The sequence below is a fragment of the Cyprinus carpio genome, chromosome B7 (genome assembly GCF_018340385.1).
Source record: "Cyprinus carpio isolate SPL01 chromosome B7, ASM1834038v1, whole genome shotgun sequence".
Lineage (NCBI taxonomy): Eukaryota > Metazoa > Chordata > Actinopteri > Cypriniformes > Cyprinidae > Cyprinus > Cyprinus carpio.
In genome coordinates this window covers 31,935,219-31,961,817 of record NC_056603.1, presented here as the reverse complement: position 1 = coordinate 31,961,817, position 26,599 = coordinate 31,935,219, and the positions used below count along the sequence as shown (strand labels likewise).

The 26,599-nt window shown below is 35.7% G+C and overlaps 1 protein-coding gene across 1 annotated transcript in view; it reads right to left on the bottom strand.

The window, feature by feature from the left end:
- The window catches only part of LOC109112177 (pyruvate carboxylase, mitochondrial-like), a 171,981-nt gene extending 149,103 nt beyond the window's left edge, over nt 1–22,878 (bottom strand). Inside the window, exons 1-7 of the mRNA XM_042728344.1 lie at nt 22,512–22,878; nt 18,361–18,503; nt 17,698–17,882; nt 16,896–17,061; nt 14,224–14,369; nt 12,951–13,068; nt 11,747–11,898 (exon numbers count right to left, since the gene is read on the bottom strand). Of these exons, the coding sequence (XP_042584278.1) occupies nt 11,747–11,898; nt 12,951–13,068; nt 14,224–14,369; nt 16,896–17,061; nt 17,698–17,882; nt 18,361–18,502 (909 nt within the window). The 5' untranslated portion in view covers nt 18,503; nt 22,512–22,878. The remainder of the gene's footprint in view (nt 1–11,746; nt 11,899–12,950; nt 13,069–14,223; nt 14,370–16,895; nt 17,062–17,697; nt 17,883–18,360; nt 18,504–22,511) is intronic.
- Nucleotides 22,879–26,599: the final 3,721 nt, after the last annotated feature.

Here is a 26,599-nt window from a genome sequence, read left to right as displayed (position 1 = left end):
TGACTGGGTCCAAAGATGAAGGATAGACACTAGCAGATGTGAACACATGAGGAGAATACAAAGAGAAGTAGAAAATCACCAGGTTATTAGCACACACATCATTGTTCAATCATTACCAGCAGAATGTCAGAGCTCCAGACGTGCTCAGACTCAACTCACTGCTTTAGTGACATCTAGAGAGAGCTTTATGTTATGAACTAATGAAACTATTTAACTGAGTGTAAGAAAGTATAATAAACAAGACAATTTCAAATAAAACTTGTTATTATGAGGATCTGCTTTACTGTTTATAGATTTTAGATCTCTTTGTTTCAGACAATAAAGCAGATGGCAGATTTTCTGTTCTGAATACATTAGAGAAGCACTCACACAAACAAGGCCTTTCATGCACTACAGTGAGCATTCCGCTAGCCTTTTAAGCAAAAGTGCAATACTGAGAAAACCACTGGGTGCATCCCCTCCTTCAGATCATCCCACACTGGACCAAAGAGGGAAAGAAGAAAAGAATATGTTCAACTGTTTTACAGAATATATATATATAAGCTCACTGCAAGAGTGTACAAATGAGGGAGAAAGTAAATGAGTGTGTCTGAGGGAGTCAGTGAGCGAATGAGGAAATGAGTGTGATTGTGAGCGAGTCAATGAATGAATCAGTATATCAGTCGCTGAATCAGTGGATAAGTGAATTGAGTCTGTGAGTGAGTGACTGAGAGAGTCAGTAAAGAATCCGTTAGTGAGGAAATGAGTCAGTAGTGATTGATCAAATCAGTGAGCGAGTAAACATTTACGTACTAATTTGCGTACTTATGCATAGTTCATAGTGCATGTAATTTGGGACTAACTATAAGTGAGTGTGTGAGCAGTTGAGTCAATGAGTCTGTGAATCAATCATCAAGTCAGTGAACAAGTGAATGAGTCTGAATGAGTGAATCAGTGAGTGAATGAGTGAGTGACTGAGTGAGTGAGTGAGTGAAGGGACCAATAATGTACTTCACAGCTCTTTAGTAATCTTGAGGTATGAGAACGGTTGCCATGGCAACACAGACAATGACAAATAAACCAGAATAAAAAAATGCTCATTAAATCTTGCTATCTGCTCATTGATCCGGCTCATCATTTTTTCTCCATTCTTTATTTGTAACCTTTCATCCACTCTATCACCTTAATTGAGGAAAAATACTCTCTCTCCCCTTATCTCTCTGAGCTGTAAATATAATGGATATACTGCAGCTAAAGACAGTGCTTTGCTCTACAACTTTATTTTCTACATCTTTGTGTTTACAACTGCATCCAAATATTGTGATCCAATCAAGCTGACTGGATCATAACCCAATCATGAGGTTGAGCATTTCATACACTGTCTTCAGACAAATGCCTTATGTTTTGCTGACATTGGAGCTAGTTTCCTGCATAAACTTCTTGATGGATATCTTGATCTTTTATGAGCGCATTAGCACTTGTCTTTTTAATGCACATACGCATACAACATTTTGATATAGATTGCAATTTAAGTGTAAATATGATCTTTTCTCTTTTTGCCTTGTAAAAAACTAAAAAACAAAAAAACAAAACAAAACAAAACCACAACAACAACAAAAAACTTGAGGCTGAAGTTCTGCTGAATCCACTAAACTGGCCCATAGACAAGACAATAAAAACCATGGCAAATGTCCCATAATACTCAGTAAGACCCCAAAGCTTCAGTGAATATAATCCAAGGCATCCATGCTAAACTGAAAAACAAACAAACAAAATTCACAACACCACCCCTTCCACACACACACTCCAGGACGAAACCAATGAAATCCCTCAAAAATTCCCCTGCTGTCAGTCTTGTGGAATTAAGACTGATGTTCTCAGTCGGAATATAAAATAAGAGCCAGCAGATAAGTTCAGTCCTAAAGCTTGTTAACACCAGCAGGACATTCTGCAGAAGACCATTTCTGCCGGTCTTTCTTATAGTCTCTCTGTGAAATGCATTAAATATGAGCTCCTGCATGAACAGCTCAATTAGAATGGCTTGAAAAAAAAGAAAGAGATATGTAAAAGTTTGCACATACATGTTTCTGAGAACTTACACAACAATTGTGAATGCAGCTCACATCAAACAAGAGCTTAAGAGCTTAGAGAACAGAAATGTATTTGTTGCTTAAGGGTGTTTGTGTGTACATACTTTCAGGCATGAAAATGTATAGATACACACAGAAGATGAGGCTATAAATGCAGTGAACTGCGAATAAGCCAGTTTATATGTGGTTAGTGTATTCATACAAGTGTATGTGTTTCAAGTAGGGATTGGGTAGGTAAAACTACTTCTCTCTGATGTAAAATATGCCAGACATCATGCATTGATCATTTAGTCACAGACGTACTGTACATCACAATATGAAAGAAACGATCTGTCACTACTTGTGTTTCTTTAGAACTTAAACATTCCCATTATTCTAGTTGATGATTTGTTATTCCATATCAAACTTCTAATGGAATACTTATCGCATTTCTGCCAATCATTCAGATTTTACCAGAATAAATACAACAAATAAGATTTCAGTCAAATCAAATTCAGTTTTATACAACTACAACTCATAATGTTTAGTTATACATCATCAAAGAACCAGTAAGTAACTACACTGATTTGAGTCTCACAAGCCTTAAAGTGCAGCAAAACACATTAACAATTATTGATTCATTTTGAGATCAACATGGACAAGTAATAACTTGCCATTTAGTAAGTGAATTAGCTGACTGTTTTTTAAGGGATTTTCAATCACACAAAAAAAAAAAAAAAAAAAGAAAAGAAAAAAAAGACTTATAATATTAGAAATTAGACTATACTGGTCGTGCTGTGTATTTTTGATGGACTAAAAATAACAGGCTCATAAAAGGCAGTAATTCATGTATTGCACTACACAGAATAGTAGTGCACCAAACACTTTTAGGGTATTTCGGTGCTCATTTAAAACCATTTGAGTTTAAAAAAAAAAAAAAAAAAAAAAAAAAAACAGCGCAAAAGCAGTACATTCTTAATCTTAGTAAAGAGTACTCTAGTTATCTGTGATGTGCAGGCCTATGTAGCATACATACAAGTATACAAGTGTGTAATTAGTCTGTCCTCGTGGGTTTATATTTACAGTAAATATGGTTAAGTCAATAAGACACATCGTTTAACAGAAATCGATTAACAGGGAAAAGAAATTAAAAAGTCTCCGTTGATGCCCAATCCTACATGTGTTTGTCTGAGTGTGGGTCAAGAGCTCACTCTAAACCCCTAGGACAGGGCCCTTACAAAAGACTGGTGTTTATAGCACCAGCGGCCGTCTGTTTTAGAGAGATTTGGCAGTCATTTGCACAACACCCACTTTGCAGCACTCCACACAGCCTTAGGGAAGAGCAAGCAGAGAATGAGAGAGACTGCAGTATGCTGAAGAATGGTAGGGAGTAGGGAGCAGAGAGGTGAGATGTGAGGAAAGAATGATAGAATCGGGTTATCTCGGGCTTCTGTGTTATTTGATGAGCTTGTTTTATCTGTAATCCTTTCTTGAAGATTTATTCATGAATTTTGCTTGCTATAGTCAATCACCTCAGAGTTAATGGCTTTTAGCTACAAAATTCATTGTCATCCAATAACTATTTGCATTTCAAATCGGTGAGGGGGAGTGAGAAAGTGATATCGAGAGAGAAAGAACGGGAGGACATGTTTCTGATCACATTTACAGAATCTGCAATCACCCTGACACTAGATCAGACACATACGCAACAGATAAGCAGGGCTTTAAAGTGGGTCTTCACACCAAGTCTATGCAAATAGCTGAAAAGCAATTACAAATCTACATTCAAAGTCTGAATTACACACTATACCACATGTGCATGCGGTGTGTTAACTGCATCTGTCAACAATGCTTTTGTGCTTTCTGTTCCTTTAAAACGTGCTCATTTCTGTTTGAATCACATTGGTTGCATATAAACCCCTGAAAGAAAGACCGAAATGGAGCGAGAGATATCAGCCAACAAGCACAGACACTGAGCGAGTCAGACTGTTGACGATAGCAAGCTGCCGGCTATTCTGTTGTTTATCCCTCTGTTTCCGCAGTTTATGAAAGGTTAAGTACACTTAGCATTTTATTTAGCATGGGGCATTTGGATGGATGCAGGAGAGGACGAATGTGTGTGAACGGATGCAGTAAAGGAAGGAAAGGGAAGCGATAGGCCTTTTCTTCAGTACGAACACAAAGAGATTCTGATACCACACGCTTAATCTCAGAATTCAATCTTTTTGAGCACAGACCACAAGAATGTCGAATTAGATTTTATTGAAAATACAATAAAACTGTGTGAGGGTGAGTATATATGACTTACAGTGCCCTTTAAAGTGCTTACATTGCCAGCTGGCTGTAGCCATTTAGATTTCAGCCATGTCAACAACAGCAGCCAGAAGTAATAAATCAATTCAACAGCTCTGGCCATCAACAGCAGAGCACAACTCCACATGGTATACTGTGGGAGCCTCAGGCCTGTGTGTGTGCATGATCCATTCATGTCAAAAAATGTGTTTATTTTGCAACCAAGGGAGCGTCCTTCACAATACAGTACTGACTGTCTCCTCGCTGCTCTTTCCACCCCTACCAGCGCTTACTTCTTTATTCATTTGCGTCTTTCATCCTGTCCAGAAGATCCATTTCTCTTTACTGTGTCCTTTTTTTTCAGTCTAGCCCCATTTAATTTAGTTACAGGGTATAAAAAGAACAGTTTCGAGATTTATGTCCACATGTTCTTTTTAAATTGTTGTTGCTGCAATTTGTTAAGGTTCTGTAACAAAATAAACTGTCCCCTCAGAACTGAGGTGGTCCACTTGAGAATTAACGATCCACTGTTGCCTACTCACAAGCTCACAAGACAAATGTACACAGCATTTAAAATGAAAACATTTCAGAACCATGGACAGCAATGACATTAAGGCACAGAATCACAGAAAGAGTTACACTTGGAAGGATAAAGCCCTAATCAATCACAAAGAGCAACACAGGCTCATTGAAAATACGTGCCGCTATGTGCATTCACTGCAGTTTCCAGTTGAAATGAACAGACAACTTATATTCTTTTTCACAAAAAGTATGATTTACAGGTACAGAGTTTTAATTAATAAAGGCTAATGTTCACACAGTTACTTGCAGAAGATTATATTATGACTTCAAAACAATTTTATCTTCCAGCATGATTTGAAAACAGATACTTTTGAACGTTTTCGTCACATATCCATCTTCATATGCATGAGTTTTCTAATTCAGTAGGTTTTCTCGGTAGCTTACGCAATATAGCATTGCACTTGAGTGATGAAGAGCTCCGGTATGAACCCCGTGAAACTGCAGTCCAACAGCTCGAATCCGAATAAGGAAGTTAAAATAGCACGCCTGCATCAGCAAATATATTTTTATATAACTTTTGCATTTGTTAACTCTATCGGGTAGGTTTAGGGTTGGGTTTGGTGTAGGGAATATTTCTAACACGAAAGAGCATTAATCTTTAGCAAAACTCGCCGAATTTTTGACTTCTGAAAAGCCACTATACGTAGAATACCTCAAGCAGCATAAAAAAAAAAAAAACGCTGTAATACGTGCCTGTACCAACATAATAAAAACGTGCAACAGTCACAAATTAAATGTGTGTTCTAGCAACACTTTCTGGAGATTTCCCATTAAAATTGCCGTGAAACGTGCTGTAAGCTACATAATTACGGTGTTGCAGAATAAAATGTAGAGGCACGTATATCCAATAAGCATGGGTTGACAAAAAGAGTCTTGCAACGATGTCATGAAGACCAAGGTAAAAATCTTGGATGATTAATCTAATTTTTTTATTAGAATGACAACATTTTACAAGGGTTTTTGTATTGTTTTTTTTTGTTTTTTTTTCCTTAAAGAACACTAATGCCTATGCCAGGACTTGCAATTGTGGCCTAAAGAGGATGGCCTGAGATCATTAGAAAGATTTTTAATTTTTAATACTATATTTATGTTATAAAAAATATATAAATAAACTTGTAAATATATACACTACCCATCAAAAGTTTGGGGGCAGTTACATTTTGTCCTTTAGCAACAATGCATTAAATTAATCAAAAGTGACAGTTCGTATATTTATAATGTTATAAATTTCTATTTAAAATAAATGCTGTTCTTGAACTTGAAAAAAAAAAAAAAATTTCACAAAAACATTAATCAAAACAACTGTTTTTAAGACTGATAATAAAAAGAACTAAAAAGAAATGTTTCTTAAGCCCCAAATCAGCATATAAGAAAGAATCTTCAGGTTAAAGACTGGAGTAATGGCTGCTGAAAACCTTGCCATTACAGCAATAAATTACATTTGAAAATATATAAACATTTTGAGAAATGGATCCTCTGGACAGGATGAAAGAGGCAAACAAATAAAGAAGACCAGAGTACAAACCTTGGATGATTATTTTATATTATTTTTCCATACAAAAACATAAATTAACATTGTTGTTCTTTTTTTTATCCTTAAAGAACATTAATTCCTATGCCATGACTTGCAGTTGTGACTTAAAGGGGTTGGCTTGATATAATTAGAAGATCTTTTAATCGTATTATTTATTTTTAAATACTATATTTATGTTATAAATATATAAATAAACTTGCTTGTATAATAAAATTGAAAATAAAATAAAATAATAATAATGAAAAAAACGTTTCCACAAAAACATTAAGCAGCACAACTTGTTTTGAACACTGATGATAAAAAGAAATGAAAACAAGTATTTCTTGAGCACCAAATCAGTCTATTAGAATGATCTTCTCACTGAAGACTGGAGTAATGGCTGCTGAAAACTTTGCAATTACAGGAATAAATTTCATTTTAATTTATATTAAAATTGAAAACAGTTATTTTAATTATAACAATATTTTACAATATTATTTTTATGATTGTTTTTACTGTATTTTTGATCAAAGAAATGCAGCCTTGGCGAGAATAACTTCTTTGAAAAACTTTTTTTTTTTTTTTTTTTTTTTTTTTATTCTTACCTTTGAAAGGCAGTGTATTAATTAATTCATTAATTAATTATCCCGATTGCCCAGCCCATCGGGAAAAGATCCAGTGCACCCTCTGGCTAGTCAATCCCTACTGACATCTCTGTCTCTAGGGAACATCAAGGGAAATATTATTTAGGCCTAATAGATGTCTTTTCTTTTGCCAGGTGGCGGAAAAGTTGTCAGACTTCCATTCTCGGTTATGTCAAAAACAGCATATCTTTAGCCTGCAAGACCCCCAGGACACCAACCAACTTGACAAGACACTAGAGCTTTCGAGGCTACTCAGGTGAGGGCTAATAATTACACAGGGAGGGAGAGCCGAGGGAACAGCGTAGACTGAAGAAGACTTCAGCATCTCGTGCTATTCCTGTAGGGTCAGAAAAGCCTGGACTCCATCAGCTGTTACTGACAGTAATGGATAAGAATGTGGATGTAAAATAAAGCTCTTTCCACAGACAAAAAAAAAAAAAAAAAAAAAAAAAAAAAAACAATCATGCTCAAACAACGCTTTCAGCATCAGATTCTGACCAAGAAAGCAAGTATAATTTCTTATCAAATTAGTTTGACATTATAATAAATGGGCCTATATTTCATGTCATTTAGGCCAGAAGAATAAAAAGAGCTGCTGTTTGGGCTTCAATCCAAAGCAGAGACTGTAATGAAGCTAGAGAGCTTTACCACCAAGAGCTCTAAAGATCAATTCTACTGGCAAGGGAAGTGTGTTAGTTGTGGGATTTTTGGGCTTTTGTGAGTTAAAAACCTACAAAGACTGCCAGCTACAGCAATTTTGAAAGAACTGGGCCGCTACCTAAATCCAGGGTAATGAGTTCATTCTTGTTTTAGTGGATTATTCCATCTAGTAACAGGAATTCCTGAAATCATCAAAGTGATGTGGGACCAGCAAGTGTATAAAGTGTATAAAACTGGAATTAAAACTTGATTTTGGCCATTTTGAGAATACAATAAAGGTGCAATCACACTACACTTTTTGTTCCATTGACTTCCACCGATATGCATATGAATGATTCCAGGAAACCAGAAACACAAGCTCATGCACAATCCAAAGTTCAAGTTTGGTGAACTCCACCCTTGCAAATTCGTATTACATTATGAGTGTGACCAAGAAGATCAGCACAGGCTCTTAGCTGTCATAAAACAACACAAACTTTAAATCTGCAGGACTGCAGTGTTGCAGTAAAGTTGTGTAGACTGCATATTAATATGGATGAGGATGAAGAAGGTGAGTGTAGAATGCAGTATTTAGGTTAAGGAATCTAAACACAGCTTTATTGGTCACTGCATAAATGAGAACATGTGGAAAATAGTATAAAATAGTATAAAGTAGTCTAAAATAAAGTACTCCATGGTAACAGTCTACCATGCACTACCAAAGTGCATCCAATATATGGACATTGTTAGAATAAGACTTGGCCCTGAACGAAGGAAGATGAAGGCTATTTATACCCTGTGAAACACAGGCTAAGAAGAAACATTTGACGACAATGAGTAATCAAAGAAAAAGAAAAAAGAACACTGAGGTTTTTTTTAACTATTGGTTGTGAATACCTTAGGCAGAATGTGTATGTGAACCTAAAGTTTACTAATTTGTTTTTAATTAATCAAAACTTTACATAATAGAAACTACACAGATTATTTTAAATTATTTTCCTTGTGAGAATTTTTGTAATATTGTCCTTATATATATAAGGACAATATTGTTCTTGATCTACAATAAATGTAAAAATAAAGTGCTAGACTGACCAGTTAACAAAAGTACAGTAGTTATTCCACCCTAGTGTCAATATCATTCCAATTTGTTTCAATTTGGTGAATTATTGAATTACTGTAGTGAATTATTATTTTTTTGCTTCAAATTGTATTATATAATACTGCATTACATTAGCAATTGGCCATTAACTAACCCACACTGGCTCATTGTCAGTTGTCAGTGTGCCTCAGCTCAATGTATTGTCTATTAAAATGCAGTTTTCTCATCCAAATGCAGCTCACAAATATTCATCAGGAATATTTGAAAGTTGTCATATAAGCCCACAGCACTTATGAACCAGCAACAACACATGCTCACAACCTCCTGCAAATGCTAGTATTGTATTGCCTTCTTTTCTTACCTCTGCTTCCAGTATCTCTCCTGCAGTTCACATGTTCTCTTTTTTTCCATCCAGTGGTGCTACTATCGAAAGTATTCAAACCACTTTCACATCAGCAATCATGTGACCATACAATAAAGCCCTTAAACACATGTGTAGCCTCTGTAGGAGGCATACAGGCTATTGAACTTGCCAAAAATATACCACACAAAATGTTGGTATACCTCCAAAGATGCTCTTATACTGTAATCAGACAACAATTGAGATAAAAGTTAGCTCTGTAATTTGAAACAATCAGAGGCTAACTAAGGCTTATAACCTTGCACAGATAATGAATGAAAACAGTGAAATCGTAATTGTGGAAAGTTTTCAGAAGGCGCACTACTCATTTAATTAGATTATGTTGTTAACTCTGTGTAAAAATGAGATCTCCCTTACTTTGGTACGGAGAACACAAGTACAAAAAGTAATTACAGGGTCATTTAAGGTGAAAAGTTTTTCTGTCTTAACAATTCAAAGAAACACGCGCAAGACTAAAATAAGTTAGAATGAAATACCGCCACCTGTTGTAAATGTACCTATATTGCAGGCAGTTTATACAGGAAAAAAATAGGGACTGTGGACATGCAACAGCTTGCCAGGTTTCATCAAGCCAAAAAATAGAACAGTAAACCCATCCTGTCTGCTGCACCTGCCCAATATTGATTTATCCTGTCTCTCCATCTTTATCTGTCATCTCTCTCTCTTGCCTCGATGGTCTCTCTTTCCCTCTCTCTCTCCTCACCTTTTCTCTGCTGCTGCCAGCATCACTAATATCATTTCAAAAGATGATACATACAAATTTGACTCCTACAGGGACAAGTGACTTATCAAAACTGACAGCATGTGGTTTATCAACAGATGGGAATTGGTAACGGTGCTCATGCACACACCTTGTAATCACTGGGTGGCGAGTCCATCTCTCCAAATCCGTAATCCTTCTGTCACTAACTCTAAGGTCAGAGGAGATATCTAAAAGTGTGTGCATGAGTGTGTGTGTGTGTGTGTGTGTGTGCAAGCTTGCACTCAGTTTTGACAGAGCAGGCAGATCAACACAGATTAATCTCTACAAATGGAAACACTTTCCTAGCATGCAACAGGAGGGTTTCCCTCTACTCTTTGTTCTTTTCTTCCTTTCCTCAAAAGCGAAATGTCATGCTTCTGATTTTCCACTGGAACGTTCTGACTTCAAAAAACTCAAGTGTCCCACTGCATTAGCCCAAATATCCAAATATCTCTACATCATGCTTAGCTCTGTCATTCTTCAGATTTTCTACTTATTTAAAGCAAATAGCTTTAAATAATCTTTTGTGGGTATTTTCACAGTCAAATTTATTTTGCGATTAATTAGATTAATTAATTAACACATCATGTAAGATTAATAATTTTAATCGACTGACAGCCCAACTACATGGTTAGATTAATAATTTTAATCAACTGACAGCCCAACTATATATACAGTATATATATATATATATATATATATATATATATATATATTTATTTATCCTGCATTCCAATTATTATCAATCAAACTGCAGTTGAGTTGTTTTGATTAAGTAACTAAAAAAAGAGAAATACAGCTAACTAACACAATAAATCACAATAAAAACATAAAGCAATAAAAACATGATTTATTAAAATTAATAAAAACGGTTATCTGTTTTTGCAAATAAACTTCATATATTGACAGAAATATATAATTTATGATTAGCTGTTGCTGCTGCATGATTAGGCATACATAAATCATGTAGTCGTTTTAGACAGGTGGAGCTGGTGGAGGTTGATGGTTTCAAAAGAAAAAGCTTACAGCGAACACAGAACCAACTATTAAAATGCTGAGCAAAAAATCTTATTAGCTGTAGAATAATCAGAAACCAATCAGCTTGTGCCATGCAACAATGCAGTATGAAGTGATTGCTAGCAGACTGCAAGTTTGTTACTAATCATCTATAGAAATAAAACGAGATAAGGTAGTATGACAGATACAGAGAAAGAGTAAGATAGAAATTATGTAGGTAGTGCAACACATATCTCCATAATGATACACATCACTGGGAGTTTAATACTAATAACTAATTGATCGCTTTAATCTCCATTTATCTGCCTCAGCTAAATACATCAATAAATAAATCAACACATTCCTCTGTGACTAGATCTTTTGACAGAGCAGCACTGAAAACTAACATATGTTAATCATTCAGTACACATATACAGCAAAGGAGTCAAGAGATATCTGGGCATTGGTGCACATGCCTTGAGGGTGTGTGTGTGTGTGTGTGTGTGTGTGTGTGTGTGTGTGTGTGTGTGTGTGTGTGTGTGTGTGTGTGTGTGTGTGTGTGTGTGTGTGTGTGTGTGTGTGTGACTGGGCATAATGAAGTGTGAGAACAGAGAAGGTATTATAACCTTGAGTTGATTGACTCACACTGTCTACAGGAAAGCTCAGGAAGGGCATGCTAAGCTATGCATAGCTAAGAAATCTATGTGCGTAAACTCTGGTCACAGGTTATACACATGTCAATCATTTGTGTGTTTGTGTCAGTTCTGTACCTGTTTGGCCAGGTTGACTGAGTCTGAGGTCAATCTTTCTCTGAGGTGAGGGTCGAGCTGGGCAGCAGGAGCGATCTCTACAACTTTCTGATGTCTTCTCTGGATAGAGCAATCCCTCTCATACAGATGAATCACGTTTCCATATTTATCACCTGTGAGCGAAAGCCAGAAGAATAAATATTGAGAGAAAGGACAGAGAGAGATGTAAAGAGAGAGGTTTAAGTTTTCCTGAATTAAATGGGTTACTTCCACATCATATACCTCCCTATCATATATGTCTCAATATATTAAATAAAATATTTTCTTAAATGAGATAAAAGATAAAAATCAAATTTATTTTATCACAAACAAGTAAACATAAGCATGAATTTTTAATTCACTTTCTACTTTGGTTTGAGCAGTTTGCCATTATCGTCATGAAAAAAACTGAAATTTATTAGGATTTTTTTCAGGCATTTCTTATTTCCTTTCTCTAACCAATGTTTTCTCATGAATATTGTTTTAATTGGTGATCTTTTCATATTGCAGATCTTTAATGTGTCCTCAATTCCACTTTCATCCTGTTAGTCTTACTTAATATCCCTTTAGTTTAAAAGGAAATGATTTAACAATCTATCAGATAAAATATGATATTCTTTGTATTATCGCTTAAACATTTCATCCTATTATAGAAAATGACAGAAAACAGACTATACAGTTGTTTTAAAAACATTATCAAGTCAAGAATTAATTTAATTCTTTTGTATCTCGGTCTCAGATATTTATCTGCATAACTTTGGTATTTGATTCACAGTGGAGGACAAGAAGACAGTCATAAAATCAGTTTATCTGAGAGTGAGGGAAAGGGAGAGAGAGAGAGAGAGAGAGAGAGAGAGAGAGAGAGAGAGAGAGCGAGCGCATGTGGTTGGTGTTCCCTGGACACACACAGAGCCATTCTCTGTTAACAAGCCCAATTCAATTCCAGCTGTATGTTATCGACTATGAGCTCTGTTCCAGACGAGCAAATCACGTCTAATGAGCCAAAATACTCAGCTATAATGGCTCAAATACACCAGAGAATAGCTAATAGATCATAGTATGCATAGTAAACAAATATGTGCAAATATTCTAGGGACTAGCAGACAAATTCTTATAATATCCCTCTCTGTTTCTTTTGTCAACACAAACATACACAAACACAAAACACATGGATTAATATACCCACCAAGAATTTGTACTTCAATGTGTCGTGGTTTCTCGATGAACTTCTCAACAAACAGAGCACCATTACCAAATGCCGCCAGAGCCTCTGAATATGCTCGCTGATAGTTCTCCTCTAATTCCTGTAAACAAGTCACAAAGTCCACGATTGCAATAATTAAAAGACAAAAATACTCATTGTATATACACTACTGTTTAAAAGTTTGGGCTGAGAAAAAAAAAAAAAATCTTATGCTGAATTAATTTAATAATAGAAAAAAAAAACACTGTAAAAGCAAGAATGAACAGTAATTAAATGTTAAAACAATTAACTGATAAAATACAGTAACATCAGTAATATTATGAAATATTATAACAATTTATAATAACTGATGCTGATTCCAAGATGCTGATTTTGTGCTTAAGAAACATTTCTTATGATTGTCAAATTTGAAATCTATTTTGCTGCTTATAATATAATATAATATAATATAATATAATATAATATAATATAATATAATATAATATAATAATGATATGATATGATATGATATGATATGATATGATATGATATGATATGATATGATATAATATAATTATAACCATCTGTTTTAAATTGAAATATTCTAAAGGGTGCTTTCGAGTGGGTGTTATAAACTGAAAGCTAATCTAGTAGAGAATAAAATGGCAATGATTTCTATTCTTAGTGGAACAAAGGCAAAACATCCACTAATGTCATTTGGTAAGCACTTGATTGATTTCATGAAAGGTTGAGCTTGGTATACTTTCATTTCTCTTCTGTGAAGTAGTTGAAGACATGAAATGAAGTCTCTTCAGAAACCATGACACACAATATTTAACATTCTTTACAAGACAGTGCTTGTCCACTTATCTCACAGAGCCTGGTAGGAGGCAATAAACACTAAACACTTTTCACTAGTGACAATAAATACAGGCAATAAATAAAGCAAATGGACTATGTAGAACAAGCAATGTCAATGTGATATAGTATTGCACTGGAGTAGTAATTGTCACATGTGTATGTCCACATGTCAAGTGGAGGACAATGGGCATCTATCTTACCTTAACGCAACTGAATGCTGTCGCAAAATAAGCAGTATCCACTGACATAAAATAAACAATATATGTTGTACACATGTGCAGAAAATGAGGCCCATTATCACTTTGGTGGCATATTTAGGTGTCTGGCCTGCTTTCATCACAGTGACACATGATAGTTTTCTAATTCCCTGATTATTTATTTTTTAGACATTCATTGGGCCAGAAGATACACAGACCTCATAATCTCGGACCACCCTCATCCCACGGCCTCCTCCTCCATATGCAGCTTTAAAGATGATGGGAAAGTCATATGTTTTGGCAAAATCCTCAGCCTCTTGAAGAGATGAGATGGGTGCGTCTGTTCCGGGAACAACTGGAACACCTCACACACACACACACACACACACACACACACACACACACACACACACACACACACACACACACACACACAAACTCATTTTCAATGATTCACATTCACAAGTTTCACAAACAAGTACTGTAATGAATAAATATTTTAAAAAGACAATACTATAATTATTGTATTGAACTTGCAGGACCTGATCACCTTTGATCAGATGTTTTTTTTGTTTTTTTGTGTGTGTAAATTATACTTTGTGAATACAAAATGATGTAAATAATTTTTTCGTGCAGAGCAGGTCTTGTTGCATGCATGTAAACCGCAAACACATACATTTATCAAGTGATCTGATATGTTTTTGCTGTTTACACCATGGACATTTCTAGTCTCTCCACAACACTTGCACACATCCCCAAAAAAAGTACACACATCTCAAAACACATATAAAACACAAAATGATATATATATAAGTTTTTTTTATTTTTTAACAATGTTTTGGATAAAACTGGATGTACGATAAAGTCTTCACCTGCAGTACAGAGTCTAAAATTAATCAAATTGAATTGCAAACAATTTCAGACTTTTTTTTTTTACAAAGCTTTTTGAACAATTATATCAGAATCTGGCATTCTTAACAGCTGATAGAAAACAAACAGGTATACAGTTATACTCATTGACACATAAGGATTTATCAGTAATGTTTTACTGGAGCACAGCAGTATTTTACTGGAGACATCCCAGTAATTAATTAATTAATAAATTAAATTACCTTAACATCATGTCTACATTGGGCATGAGGGGCACAATGCAACAAAAGACTGATAACATAGCCCATTAAAATCAGTGATACGTTCTACACTAGATGCACTTGCCTGTGATTTAGGGTGGGAGCTACACCAGCCTGGCAAGGCAGGGGACCAACTAGACCAGATTAAACCAGGAAATACCAGCAAACCACCTTCATTTTTTTTTTTTTTTTTTTTTTTGTCAAGCACAATTTTTGCAAAAATTATCATATGACACATAAATACACAAACATCAAATCACGGACTCATACAAGTTTGTTATACACACTGAAAGGCCCTTTGTGGCCACATTTTATCATAATGTAAAGGACATGAAGGACAGTAAATTTTTTTCTTTAAATAAATGAAGAAATATGCAAAGAATTAGTGAAATGCAACAATAAACATCGTAAGAGGAGAGAAAGAGATTCCCAAAGAGAAATATGCCATATTTTGTTTCTAATGACCACACACAGAAATATTCAATTCAACAGAATTGCTGTGTGAATTAAAACAGCAGCCTATTCTCCATTGAATAATCCATTACATTCTTTAGAAGTTTTATTGAATTTTCAAGGTCATGTAAAATAATAACGTTCATTTGGGCATTCAGGTTAAACACTTGAGGACTGCTAAGCATACTAGAAACACCTAGCAAGGTTATATCATGCTGACTGACAGCCTTGACAGATATTCATGTAAACACAGCTGGCTATGTCTAAAGTGAATGTGAAGTGAAAGTAACAGATGGGACAAAAAAAGGAAATTTGTCAAAAGATCGGATCTGTGATTTACACCTTGCAGCATTAATGCAGTAACAGTGTCAAAAAAGGCTCTTACCCTGAACAAATTTTCTCATTACATGCCCTGGTTTGATTTCATTTGATTTGCTGAGCGTCATATTTAGTCATTTTCCACTGTTTGTATCTGCTTGTTTGTGTTTGTGTATTCCAGACAGACTGTCAGTCAATCGGATATATCCAGCTGCAGAACCATACGTGACAGTAGTTTCTGACTATAATAGGGCTGTTAGGGCTGAGCTAAGGAACCTCATTGAACCACTGACCCTAACCAACAGTCCAAGAGCCTATAAGCTGCACCTTAACTTCCTACTGTATCTGAGACTTCCGGTCAAAAATTGCTATCACAAATCTGTGGTTCTGCAGATGGATTAGTAGCAGGGATTTTTCAGTGACTCTTTCTGCCAGTTACATTGTTAAGCCAGTATGATGTTGATGAAATTATAAGACTGTCTGATTGATTCACTGATTTACATGTATTTGTTTAACCAATTCTTTCAAAACACTGATTTATTCAGGAAATAAGTGTTTATGAGGGAGACATTGATTAATCCACTCAACCAATTTGTTCAAAACCATGCAGTTCATTCTGCTTTGGTTTCATTTAGAACTATTTTGGTTGACAAAGAAAAAATAAACAAAGTAACAAAGACAATAAGTTGCCTGCAAGTATTGAGTTAAAATAAGTAGAATCAAATATGAATAATATGAACAAGTATTAGTAACTAATATTAAATATGAATAGTTTTCTTATAGAAAGATATAACTTTGGTTAATTGGTTGTTTTGTTCTATACTTTTATTATAAAGCTCCAGCTCCATCAACTGCAACACTTAATAATATAAATCTGGATTTTTTTTTTTTTTTTTTTATGCACGTACCATGGTGCTTAGGTTGCCCTGGTGCTGTTCACCCAACCCCCATGTAGAAAGGAATTTCTGGGATAAAGATTTTTTTGGTACCTGCTTTTATGGCCAGGGCACGGGCTTCCACTTTATCCCCCATCTTGCGCACAACCTCTGGGGAAGGACCAATGAATCTTACCCCAGCATCAGCACAGGCTTGGGCAAAGTCTGCACGCTCTGATAAAAAGCCATAACCAGGGTGGATTGCATCCACACTATTTTCCTGAGAGGGAAAAAAGCACAGGCAGAAAAATACAGAAGGGGCGAGAGATAGAAAAAGACAGAGAGAGAAATAAGAACAGAAAGAAAAAAACATTAGTCAGGGATGTGTATGTGGCACAGCAGTCAGGCCTAATTATTCTGACGCTGGAAAATACTAATTTCATTCAAATCCCAATCAGAGAGAATTTGAAAGGCCCCTCTCTCTCTGTTGGCTGACTGTGTGCAACATGGTAATTGCATTGGAGAAAGACTAATTATTCTGAGGCAGTCTGCTGAGGTTAGAGACGATTATGTTGGCTGCTTGTTCGGTTTTAATACGGTGTGTTGTTGTGTGTGTTGTGCTCTGTGTTTATGCATTATTAGTGCATTGTTGTGGTGGCTAAGCTGCTGGTTTGAGAGATGAGCTGCCTGTGGCATAATGAGAGAGTTCGCCAAAGGATCTGAATCTGGCTGGCATCTCTGACACTGTTCCAAAAAAACAGGAATGGATCTATTTGAGCACCATATAGTGAAGTGCTGATGTGAATACTAAGCACTGGAAGAGATGCGTTTATTGCACAATGCAGACAGGCCGTCATTCAGAGAGTGACAGATAAGGTGAATCACAGTCTGACGGATAGATATATAACTGCCTAACCTTAGCCACTTTGATTATGTCGGGGATATGGAGATAGGCTGCAACCGGGGACAGGCCTCTGCCAATGAGGTAAGCTTCATCTGCCTTCTGTCTGTGCATCTGCCCGGTGTCCTGCTCTGAATATACAGCCACTGTGCGGATCCCAAGCTCTGTGCATGCACGAAACACCCGGATGGCTATTTCACCTGATGGGAGAAACACGTATACTGTGGTTAGTGTACAGTACTGGTAACCCATCTCGAAATGAGCCCACATCTTTCAGTTCCTCAAAGGACAAACTTGATGCATATCAACAGAAATGTAATCTCAGTGCATGTGAGCTTTGATTATTTTGCAAGCAACAAAAAGCATGTTTTTCTTTTACAAGTAATAAAAAACTACAAAAACACCTGCATCTTAAGAGGCCATGTGTTAGCATGCAGATTTGATATGACAAGTGAGTGAATAAACAATAACACAAGGATTGGATGAGTAAATAATGACAAGAGGGTGGGTAAATAATAACAAGTAAGTCATTTTAGATCTTGCTGAAAATTAATTTAAAATGCAGCACTACTGGGCCTTGTGTGTATTTAGATTTTCAGAGCTCTAATCCAGGGATCAAGCTTTCACTTTCCACGTTTTTTCGCTGTTTGCAAAATATTTAATCTCGAGAAGTTTTACCTCTGTTTGCCACCATGACCTTTTTGATTGGTCGATACTCCAGGCTTTGGGGAGACAAGTGTGCAGAACGACAAAACAGACCCACTCTCCTGATGAGCAGCATGCCCACCTTCCCACTGGACCCTCCCAAATGCAGGAACATCCTAGAGAAATACAAACTGAAAAGTTAAAGATGAACAAATCGCCCTGGTTGTAGTTATCCTTTATAAATTCGTTTTAAAAATACGGACGAAATTGAGTCGAAACTTAATGATCTGTACACACTTTAGAAAACATGGACAATTTGGCTCCTGATCTGTTTTCACAAAAATAATATGTCAATTAAACTTTAACGAGCCGCTATGTTTTTCAAAACTTTTTTAATTTCCACTAGTTTATGTCTATACTTTCCACATTGTTTGTGTGTGTTGCTGTGATGAGGGACTGCTGCCATCTTGTGGTCGTCAATTAAAATGTTTTATAAAGCTACTTGCGTCTTTCCATGTTGGTGTTGAATTATGTCTGTGTGTCAGAGAGCATTACATTAGTGTGTGTGTGTGTGTGTGTGTGTGTGTGTGTGTGTGTGGCTAGGTATCTTTGAGTTTATCCTAGTGTTTTAAATAAAATTGGGCACACAACATTAATCTCATCTCATGGCCACCCTCAACATATCAGTTATAATATATTCAGAACAATTATCATTGAAGAATCTGATGCTGCTTGATGAATTACAGAGGGGCATCAGAAGTTTGAATTCGTCTTAAGGAGACATTTATACCAATGTATGAATTTTTATACTTCTCTGATTGGTCTATATTATAAGAACTGTTCCATCGTGTCTTTTCAAATGTATTTAGAGTGTATGTGTGTTTCAGTGGGAAGCAAACTACAAATTACGCCCAGTAGCCTATGCTAACTCTCATTTCACAGTATTACTCTATTTCTGTCTATGTCTCACCTACACTGTCGCTGATGGCAGACATAATATTAAAACCCTTTTTGTTCACCCACCTGTGTATTCAATACGAGCACGCTAACCTTATGAACAGCATTGCATATTTACAAGTGAACCTAAAAAACTAAAGTAGTTAAACTACTTGTCAAGTTTGATTTTGCTATGATTGGCTCCAAGTACTAAATCACATATTTATGCTGATATTTTACCATGTCCAGTTTATATATTTTGAAATAAACATGCATAAAAACTCAACTACATTTTATTTAAAAACTGGTATGTGCAAAAGTGTCTGCCATAATCTTGTTATATAACTACTATAATTCATGTGTTTTTAAGCATGTTGCTATGTGGTTGCTAAGTAGCTGCTTACTGTCCAGTGTCAAAAAAGCCCTCTCAGTGCCTTTATGATATTCTTGTCCCTAATTTGCTCTGTCTTTCCTCCAGTGTAAGTCTACAGGATTTTAACAATCATTTTGCTCTCTGCAGAAAATCTTATCAAATATAACTTATAGCAGGTTGCAGGCTAAAGTTTAATCATCAGGGTTGGTGATTTGTTCAAATCTGTAACTCTAAGTATGAGTGAAATAAATATTTATACAAGAATTAGAAAGCATCCGTAGATCAGCAGATATTGAGAGGTGCAGTCCATAAGTATAGGCAGTAAAGATCAGTAGGTCTAAGTAAAGTAAATAGAGCAATTCCTTGAGTGGCTTTTTCTGGGTTAAAGGTCACAGGTCAAAGGCAGCAGTGGCTGAATAAAAGAGTCAGTGGGTTTGTAGCTCATAAACAGAGAAAAACTTTGAACTAAAAAGTTAGTGGGTGATTAGGTGTCCCTTCATCAAGATTCCTGTGTCAACATGAACTTCGATCGTGTGGGAAATCCAATGAACAACCTCTTTTTTAAAACCAGTGAAGTGCAATAAAATACGTGCATTAGCTGTTTTGTGTTAAGCTACCCTGCTTTGGAAAGGAAAAACATATTTTTTTCATAATAAACCATAATTTAGATGGCTGTGGCACACCTATGAACCTGCCGACGGCTCCAAGAGGGGAAATTACAGAGAAAATATAATGATCAGCCTATTGGTGCCTTCCAAAATTGCTCAGTTAGCGTTAAATTACTCTGAACACTGCCCTAAAAGGCCAAGCTGGGTAAAATCAACATGCTCAGCCACCTCCGTACACAATCTAAATAGAGCCATACATCAGCAGAGCTTTTTGGGGGCCTTTTGTTGCTCGCTGTTGCTCTCTTTTCAGTCTATTCCCTCACCTCTCCTTCCACCTGACTAACACTTCCTGCGGTGTTTGTCCATTAGAGCTCTGGCTGATAGATGTTCTGTGTCTTTACATTCTGAGCAGTGCAAATGTTCTGCCATTAGGACCTGCTCAGGCAATACAAACACACATTCAGAACTTTATGAATTTACAATCTGAGCTGAGTCAACCCCAGAAATCAACATGGACATGCTTAAACAATGAAGAGTAATAAAGAGTAAGGTAAAGTAAAATAAAGTAAAGTAAAATAGTTTATATATACATTATATATAATTAATTATAATAATGTACTATATATATATATACATATATATATATATATATATATATATATATATATATATATATATATATACACACACACACACACACACACACACACACACACACACACACAAAAATGTTTTTAGATTAAATATTATATAATACACATATATAATATAATATAATATAATATAATATAATATAATATAATATAATATAATATAATATAATATAATATAATATAATATAATATATATCATCCCTTTAAATGAATCATATTTACAAAGTTGTTTGTTGTTTTGTTTAGTTTTTTTTGTTTGTTTTGCAATGTTTATCAAACACACAATGTGGAGAACTTGTAGCCTTTAACCCCCCTCGGTGAACTAATTCAGACACTGTGACTGACTCTTTGTGGATGTGTAGTACGTGAGCTCTGCTATCTTTCTGTCAAGAACAAATTATTCCATCCTTCTTTTGACGAGCTTTACGTGGACTGAGTGTTCAAAGCTGGGGGTCTTCTTCTTTGTTTGTTTCTCTGTGGTGTTTTGTAATCATTTAAACAACACCAGACTGAACTCTGTACAGGCTTTTATCCTCTCTGGAGTTAAATGATGAATAAGTTAATGATAACAAAATACAATTGATTTGCCAAGTTGCTCAAATACCATTCCATGTCAATAAGATATGCAATCAGATATACTATCACTCAAGTGGCTTTTTGTTTTGATCACTCAGGTAGTACAACTTTCATTCTATTGTTCTTGTGCAAATATTTGTCTTCTTATGTAAATAACAATGCTGCTGACATGTCCTTAATTCCGCAAGAACAACTGAGCTAGTTTATGTTGCACAGTTCTACACCAAACAACTGACCAAAAGTCATGCAGTCCATGTTTAAAAAATAGGGAATCTTAAGATTGAAGATTCAGTTTATGTATTCCACTGTCCTGTATTCTTTGTTGAAACAATCATGCACATGCATACTTACACTCTCACTCACACAAGGACAAACAATGCCTTGGACTGATATTAAAATAGTGTCTGTTAAGCTAATAAATACATGTATGTTGTGGCCAATAAACAATAAATGGATGATACTAAAATTCTATAGAAATTTTAGACATTTGGTTTAAATATTGAATTTAACAGTATTACTGAATTATGAGTGTATTTAAAGATTAAGTAAAAGTGAGCATTATATGAGGGGGAAGGACATTTAAATATAAAAGTAGAGAAAACACAAGTAATTAAATTTCCGAAACTGATCAACATACAGTATATCCAGTATTAACCAATATCTGATATAGTACCAATACATATATTGGGCAACTTTGGGTGGTTCTACTGTATATATGACCAAATCCTCATGAATAAAAATTCACTGAAAATAAGCACATATCAGCCTGACACAGAATACACTTATGTTTAGGAAATATTCTAAACATACACACACACACACACACACACACACACACACACACACACACAACAACAACTCATATCATAATACTGGCATAGTGGTAGTTGCATCACCACGTGCACATGATCTCTAAATACACATACTTCAAAACAAAGTTAACAACACAAGGCTTTTTCCTGTAACATGAAAGGTATCTAATACATTTCCCTTCATTTATCACCATATACACAACAGACCACACACAGCTGTACTCACTTGTCCAGTCAAGTCCAGATTCAGTCCAAAACCAGAGCAGGTGTCAGATGTAAACAAATGAATGGGCCAGAAAGTTCTGCCGCAGTCCTGTGATACAATGAGCAGACCCAGAGAACGGAGAGTGTTGGCAGCGTTGTGACATGCACCCAGGCATATACACTATCATGTACACAGTCAGTGCTGCTCTTCTGTCACACTGGCTGTGAGACTGGGAGGCCTGGATCCTGTTAATCTCTATCTGTCTCTCTCACTTCTGACCTCTCTGTCTCTCTTACTCAGTAGATGCAGGTTTTCATCCTCTGATGATTACGTAACACTTACACACCCCCGTGCATATGGGCCAACCACAGGCGCTCTGTTTCCACTGGCAAAGAGCGGCAGGATTTAAAGACTGAGATGGGGAGGGAGGGATGGGTGGGGAGGAGGGGGGATAGAGAAATGATAAACAGAGTTTTGCTGAATGCTGTGCATTATATGGTGGAAAGAGAGTGAAGGAAATCAAACCAAATACAAGAAAAAAGTTTGACAGGGTGCAACCTATGGATCTGACCTATGGATCTGACCCCTTCTCAAGAACCCTTCATTTTTGCAAGGGGACATAAATTACTTGCCCATATTGTAATTAATTTAAAAGTTTAGGATCAGTAACATTTGTAATGTTTTTATTTTTAAAGACGTTTCTGATGCACATCAAGGATGCATTTATTTAATCAAAAATACATAAAAAAATAAACCTCATAAAAATGTTATATAAATGCAATATTATTGCATTTTAAAATAGATCTATGTGAATATATTGTAAAACATATTCATGTGATCATTGCTGAATTTTCAGCATCATTACTCCAGTCTTCAGTGTCACATGATCCTTCAGAAATCATTCCAATATGCAGATTATTTGATGTATAAAATGTAATAATTAATGAAGAAATTTCAGTTAGAATTTTTTTTCTTTTATTTGTTTTTTTCTTTCTTTTTTTAAAGAAATAAATACTTTTACTCAGATGTGCTAACTTGCTAAAAAGTTTTAGTAAAGACTTATATTGTTTGATATATATATATATATATATATATATATATATATATATATATATATATATATATATATATATATATCATCTGTATAAATTACATTTTGAAATATATTAAAATAGAAATGTAATATTTTAAATTGTAATTGTACTGTATTTTTGGAGCCGGCTGATGGCTGTGTTTTGCATCGGAGAAATACAATTTATTTTACATTATATTATAGTAGAAAACTATTTTAAATTATATTAATATTTCACAATATTATTGTTTTTTTCTGTGTTTTGGAACAAATAAATTTAACCTTGGTGAGCAGATGAAATTTCTTTAAAAGCATCTTACTGATCCCAAACTTCTGAATCACACTGTAATTGGAGCCACTGCATCTCAAACTGCATACTCTCTAAGGAGTTTCTTTTGATTTGTGACTTCAAAAAGTAAAAAGTATGACTTCAAAAAGAATGTGGGTCATTCCTGGGATTTGGTAAGTCTAATCTGTTTATAAATTGCCCATTATAATGAATAAAAATAATTATTGCATTTTAATACTTTTTTTTTTAGCATAGAATAATGTCTTAAATCTATCTTAAATTAGGGAATTTTGGACTTAGAAAATTCTTAACAAAATGTGCATAGTGTCTATGATTTTTGGCAATAATGTAAACATTTATTTTCTAAAAATAAAAGCCAGATATTTTATAAAAAAAAACAGACTTTAAAGTTACTGTATGTCCCTCAGTCTGAACTCAATCCCATCACACTAACAATTCTACCCCCATAATAATTTAGATTCCACTCATATGTGATATTATTTACCAGAAATGACATCTTTCAGGTCTCTTTAATAGTGGATTAGAAAATGGTTAGCAGTAAAATACTTTGTATTCCTATTTTTGAGGCAGGCATATTATAGTCAGGGAGAGTTATGTCAAGCTTAACAACTCAACCCTGTCTCATAAAAAAATCATGGAAAATTATTATTTTTCAGTATTTTATTTTAATCCATAAGTATATACAATTTATTTATTTTATTGCTGCCATGTATGATCTACTCTCCTACACTACATGAGGAGCTGTGGCCATTTTGAGTGAAAAACTACAACCCTGTCACAAATATATGTTTCCTCTTCGGTAATTCGAGCTGCATCGAAACGCATCGGGAACACCTTCAGCGTGACCATGCTCTGAATCACATGTGTAATCAGTCCAATGGATGGGCGAGACATCATGGGCAGGGTGACGTAGCGACCAGGAAGGATAAAAGCATGTGCAGTGGATACACCGGCAGCTTTCTGTCATTCAGCAAGCACTCTGTGTGTGTGTGAGTTCTCTCCGTTTGTGAGTCTTGTATTTATTGTTGTCTCTCAATCACTCTATATCATGCCAAAGGTGAGTGAAAAGACTAAACATAAGGATGAGAGCAGGAAGAGTTTTAGGCTGTGTGTTCCTCCCTGTCTGCGCTAAATTACGGGTGGGGATACACACAGTCTGTGCGTTCCCTTATGAAAAAGAAGTTTATTCAAGTGTGCTATTAGTATACTTCTTTTAACCTAAAAATAGGAAAGTATGCTTTTAGTTTACTTTTTATGAACTTCTCAGAAATGGGCTTTATTTACTTCTCAGAAATATACTTAAAATGACATTTAAGTAAACTTCTAAATATACTTGAAAATATATAGAAAAAAGTCTAAATATACTTGAACTTTACTTAAGTATACTTAATAAAATAAACTTGAAGTATACTACTTTTTGGTAAGGGTTGTCTTCTTGGGAGTGAAGCATGCAGAGTCAGTTCTCGAGGGAGCTTACTGCCCACATTGTGAGCGATTGCCACTGCATACTCTTTGCTCCCAGAAGGCTCTATTCGAGGAGGAATCCTTCACCGGCATTCCTCGCGGTGGTGGCCCCACTTCCGACGAGGCAGAGTGCCGGCTGTACTCGTGGGGATCGCAGATGGATCTGGAATGGAGGGAATGGAGATGGGCGAGTCCCTTTCTTCTTCTTCACCCACCAGATCCAGCTCCTGCTATCTGGGATCGGAAGCCTGCTTTGCGGTTTCTTCCCCCTGGGGATATGATAGAGCTGGGGTTAAGACTAAATGGCAAGAAAAAGTGTACTTTCTCCAGTACAGAGAACCACTTATCTGGTCGTGGTGTGGGATTCGACCATGATGCAGGCACGTCTGTCTCCTGCTCGGATCAAGTCGATCCTCGCAGTCATGAGAGTGAGAGATGGCCAGTGTCACTGTCAAGCAGTTTCAAAAACTGCTGGGTCTGATGGCAGCTGCATCCGATGTGATACCTTTTGGCCTGCTGTACATCAGACCACTGCATTGGTGACTCATGACCAAGGGGTTCTCCCCGAGGGGAAACCCTCTGTGTATGCTCAAGGTCACGCGGCGATGCCTACTTGCCTTAGACATGTGGAGGAAGCCTTGGTTCTTGTCTCTGGGCCCGGTCTCTTGTCTCACATGCTTTTAAGCTTTTAAGCTTCCTGATCGCTACGTCACCCCATCCGTGACGCCTCGCCCATCCATTGGATTACGCACTTGTTTCAGAGTGTGGTCACACTGAAGGCATTCCCGTAGCGTTTTGACACAATGTCTCGTTCCCTCTGGGAACCATGGTTAATGTGTAACCTAGAGACGATTTGTCATTGTTACGGGGTTGTAAACTTGTGACAGGGTTGATTTATTTACTTCATTTATTAATAATTATAATATAAAATAGTCATGGTTTCAGTAAATATATTCTTGCCAAAACCATAAATATATTCTTGCCAACAACTCACTGACATGGTAGGACTAAAACAATAAAATTGTGGTTTTAGTTAAACTTCTAAATTAAAGATATTTTTACAAAAAGAAAGAGTCCATGGACAAATAATTTGTCTATTTTTAGCTTCAGTCCTATAAAAATATAAAAAATGATGATAGATGTTACATTTGTTATCATTAAATTGTTATGAGAGACACATGAGAAGTAGGTAAATGTTTGTTCTATGTAAAACATTTTTTAAACCAATCTTGTTTTGTCCGTTACTGGGGTTGAGAAAAAAAG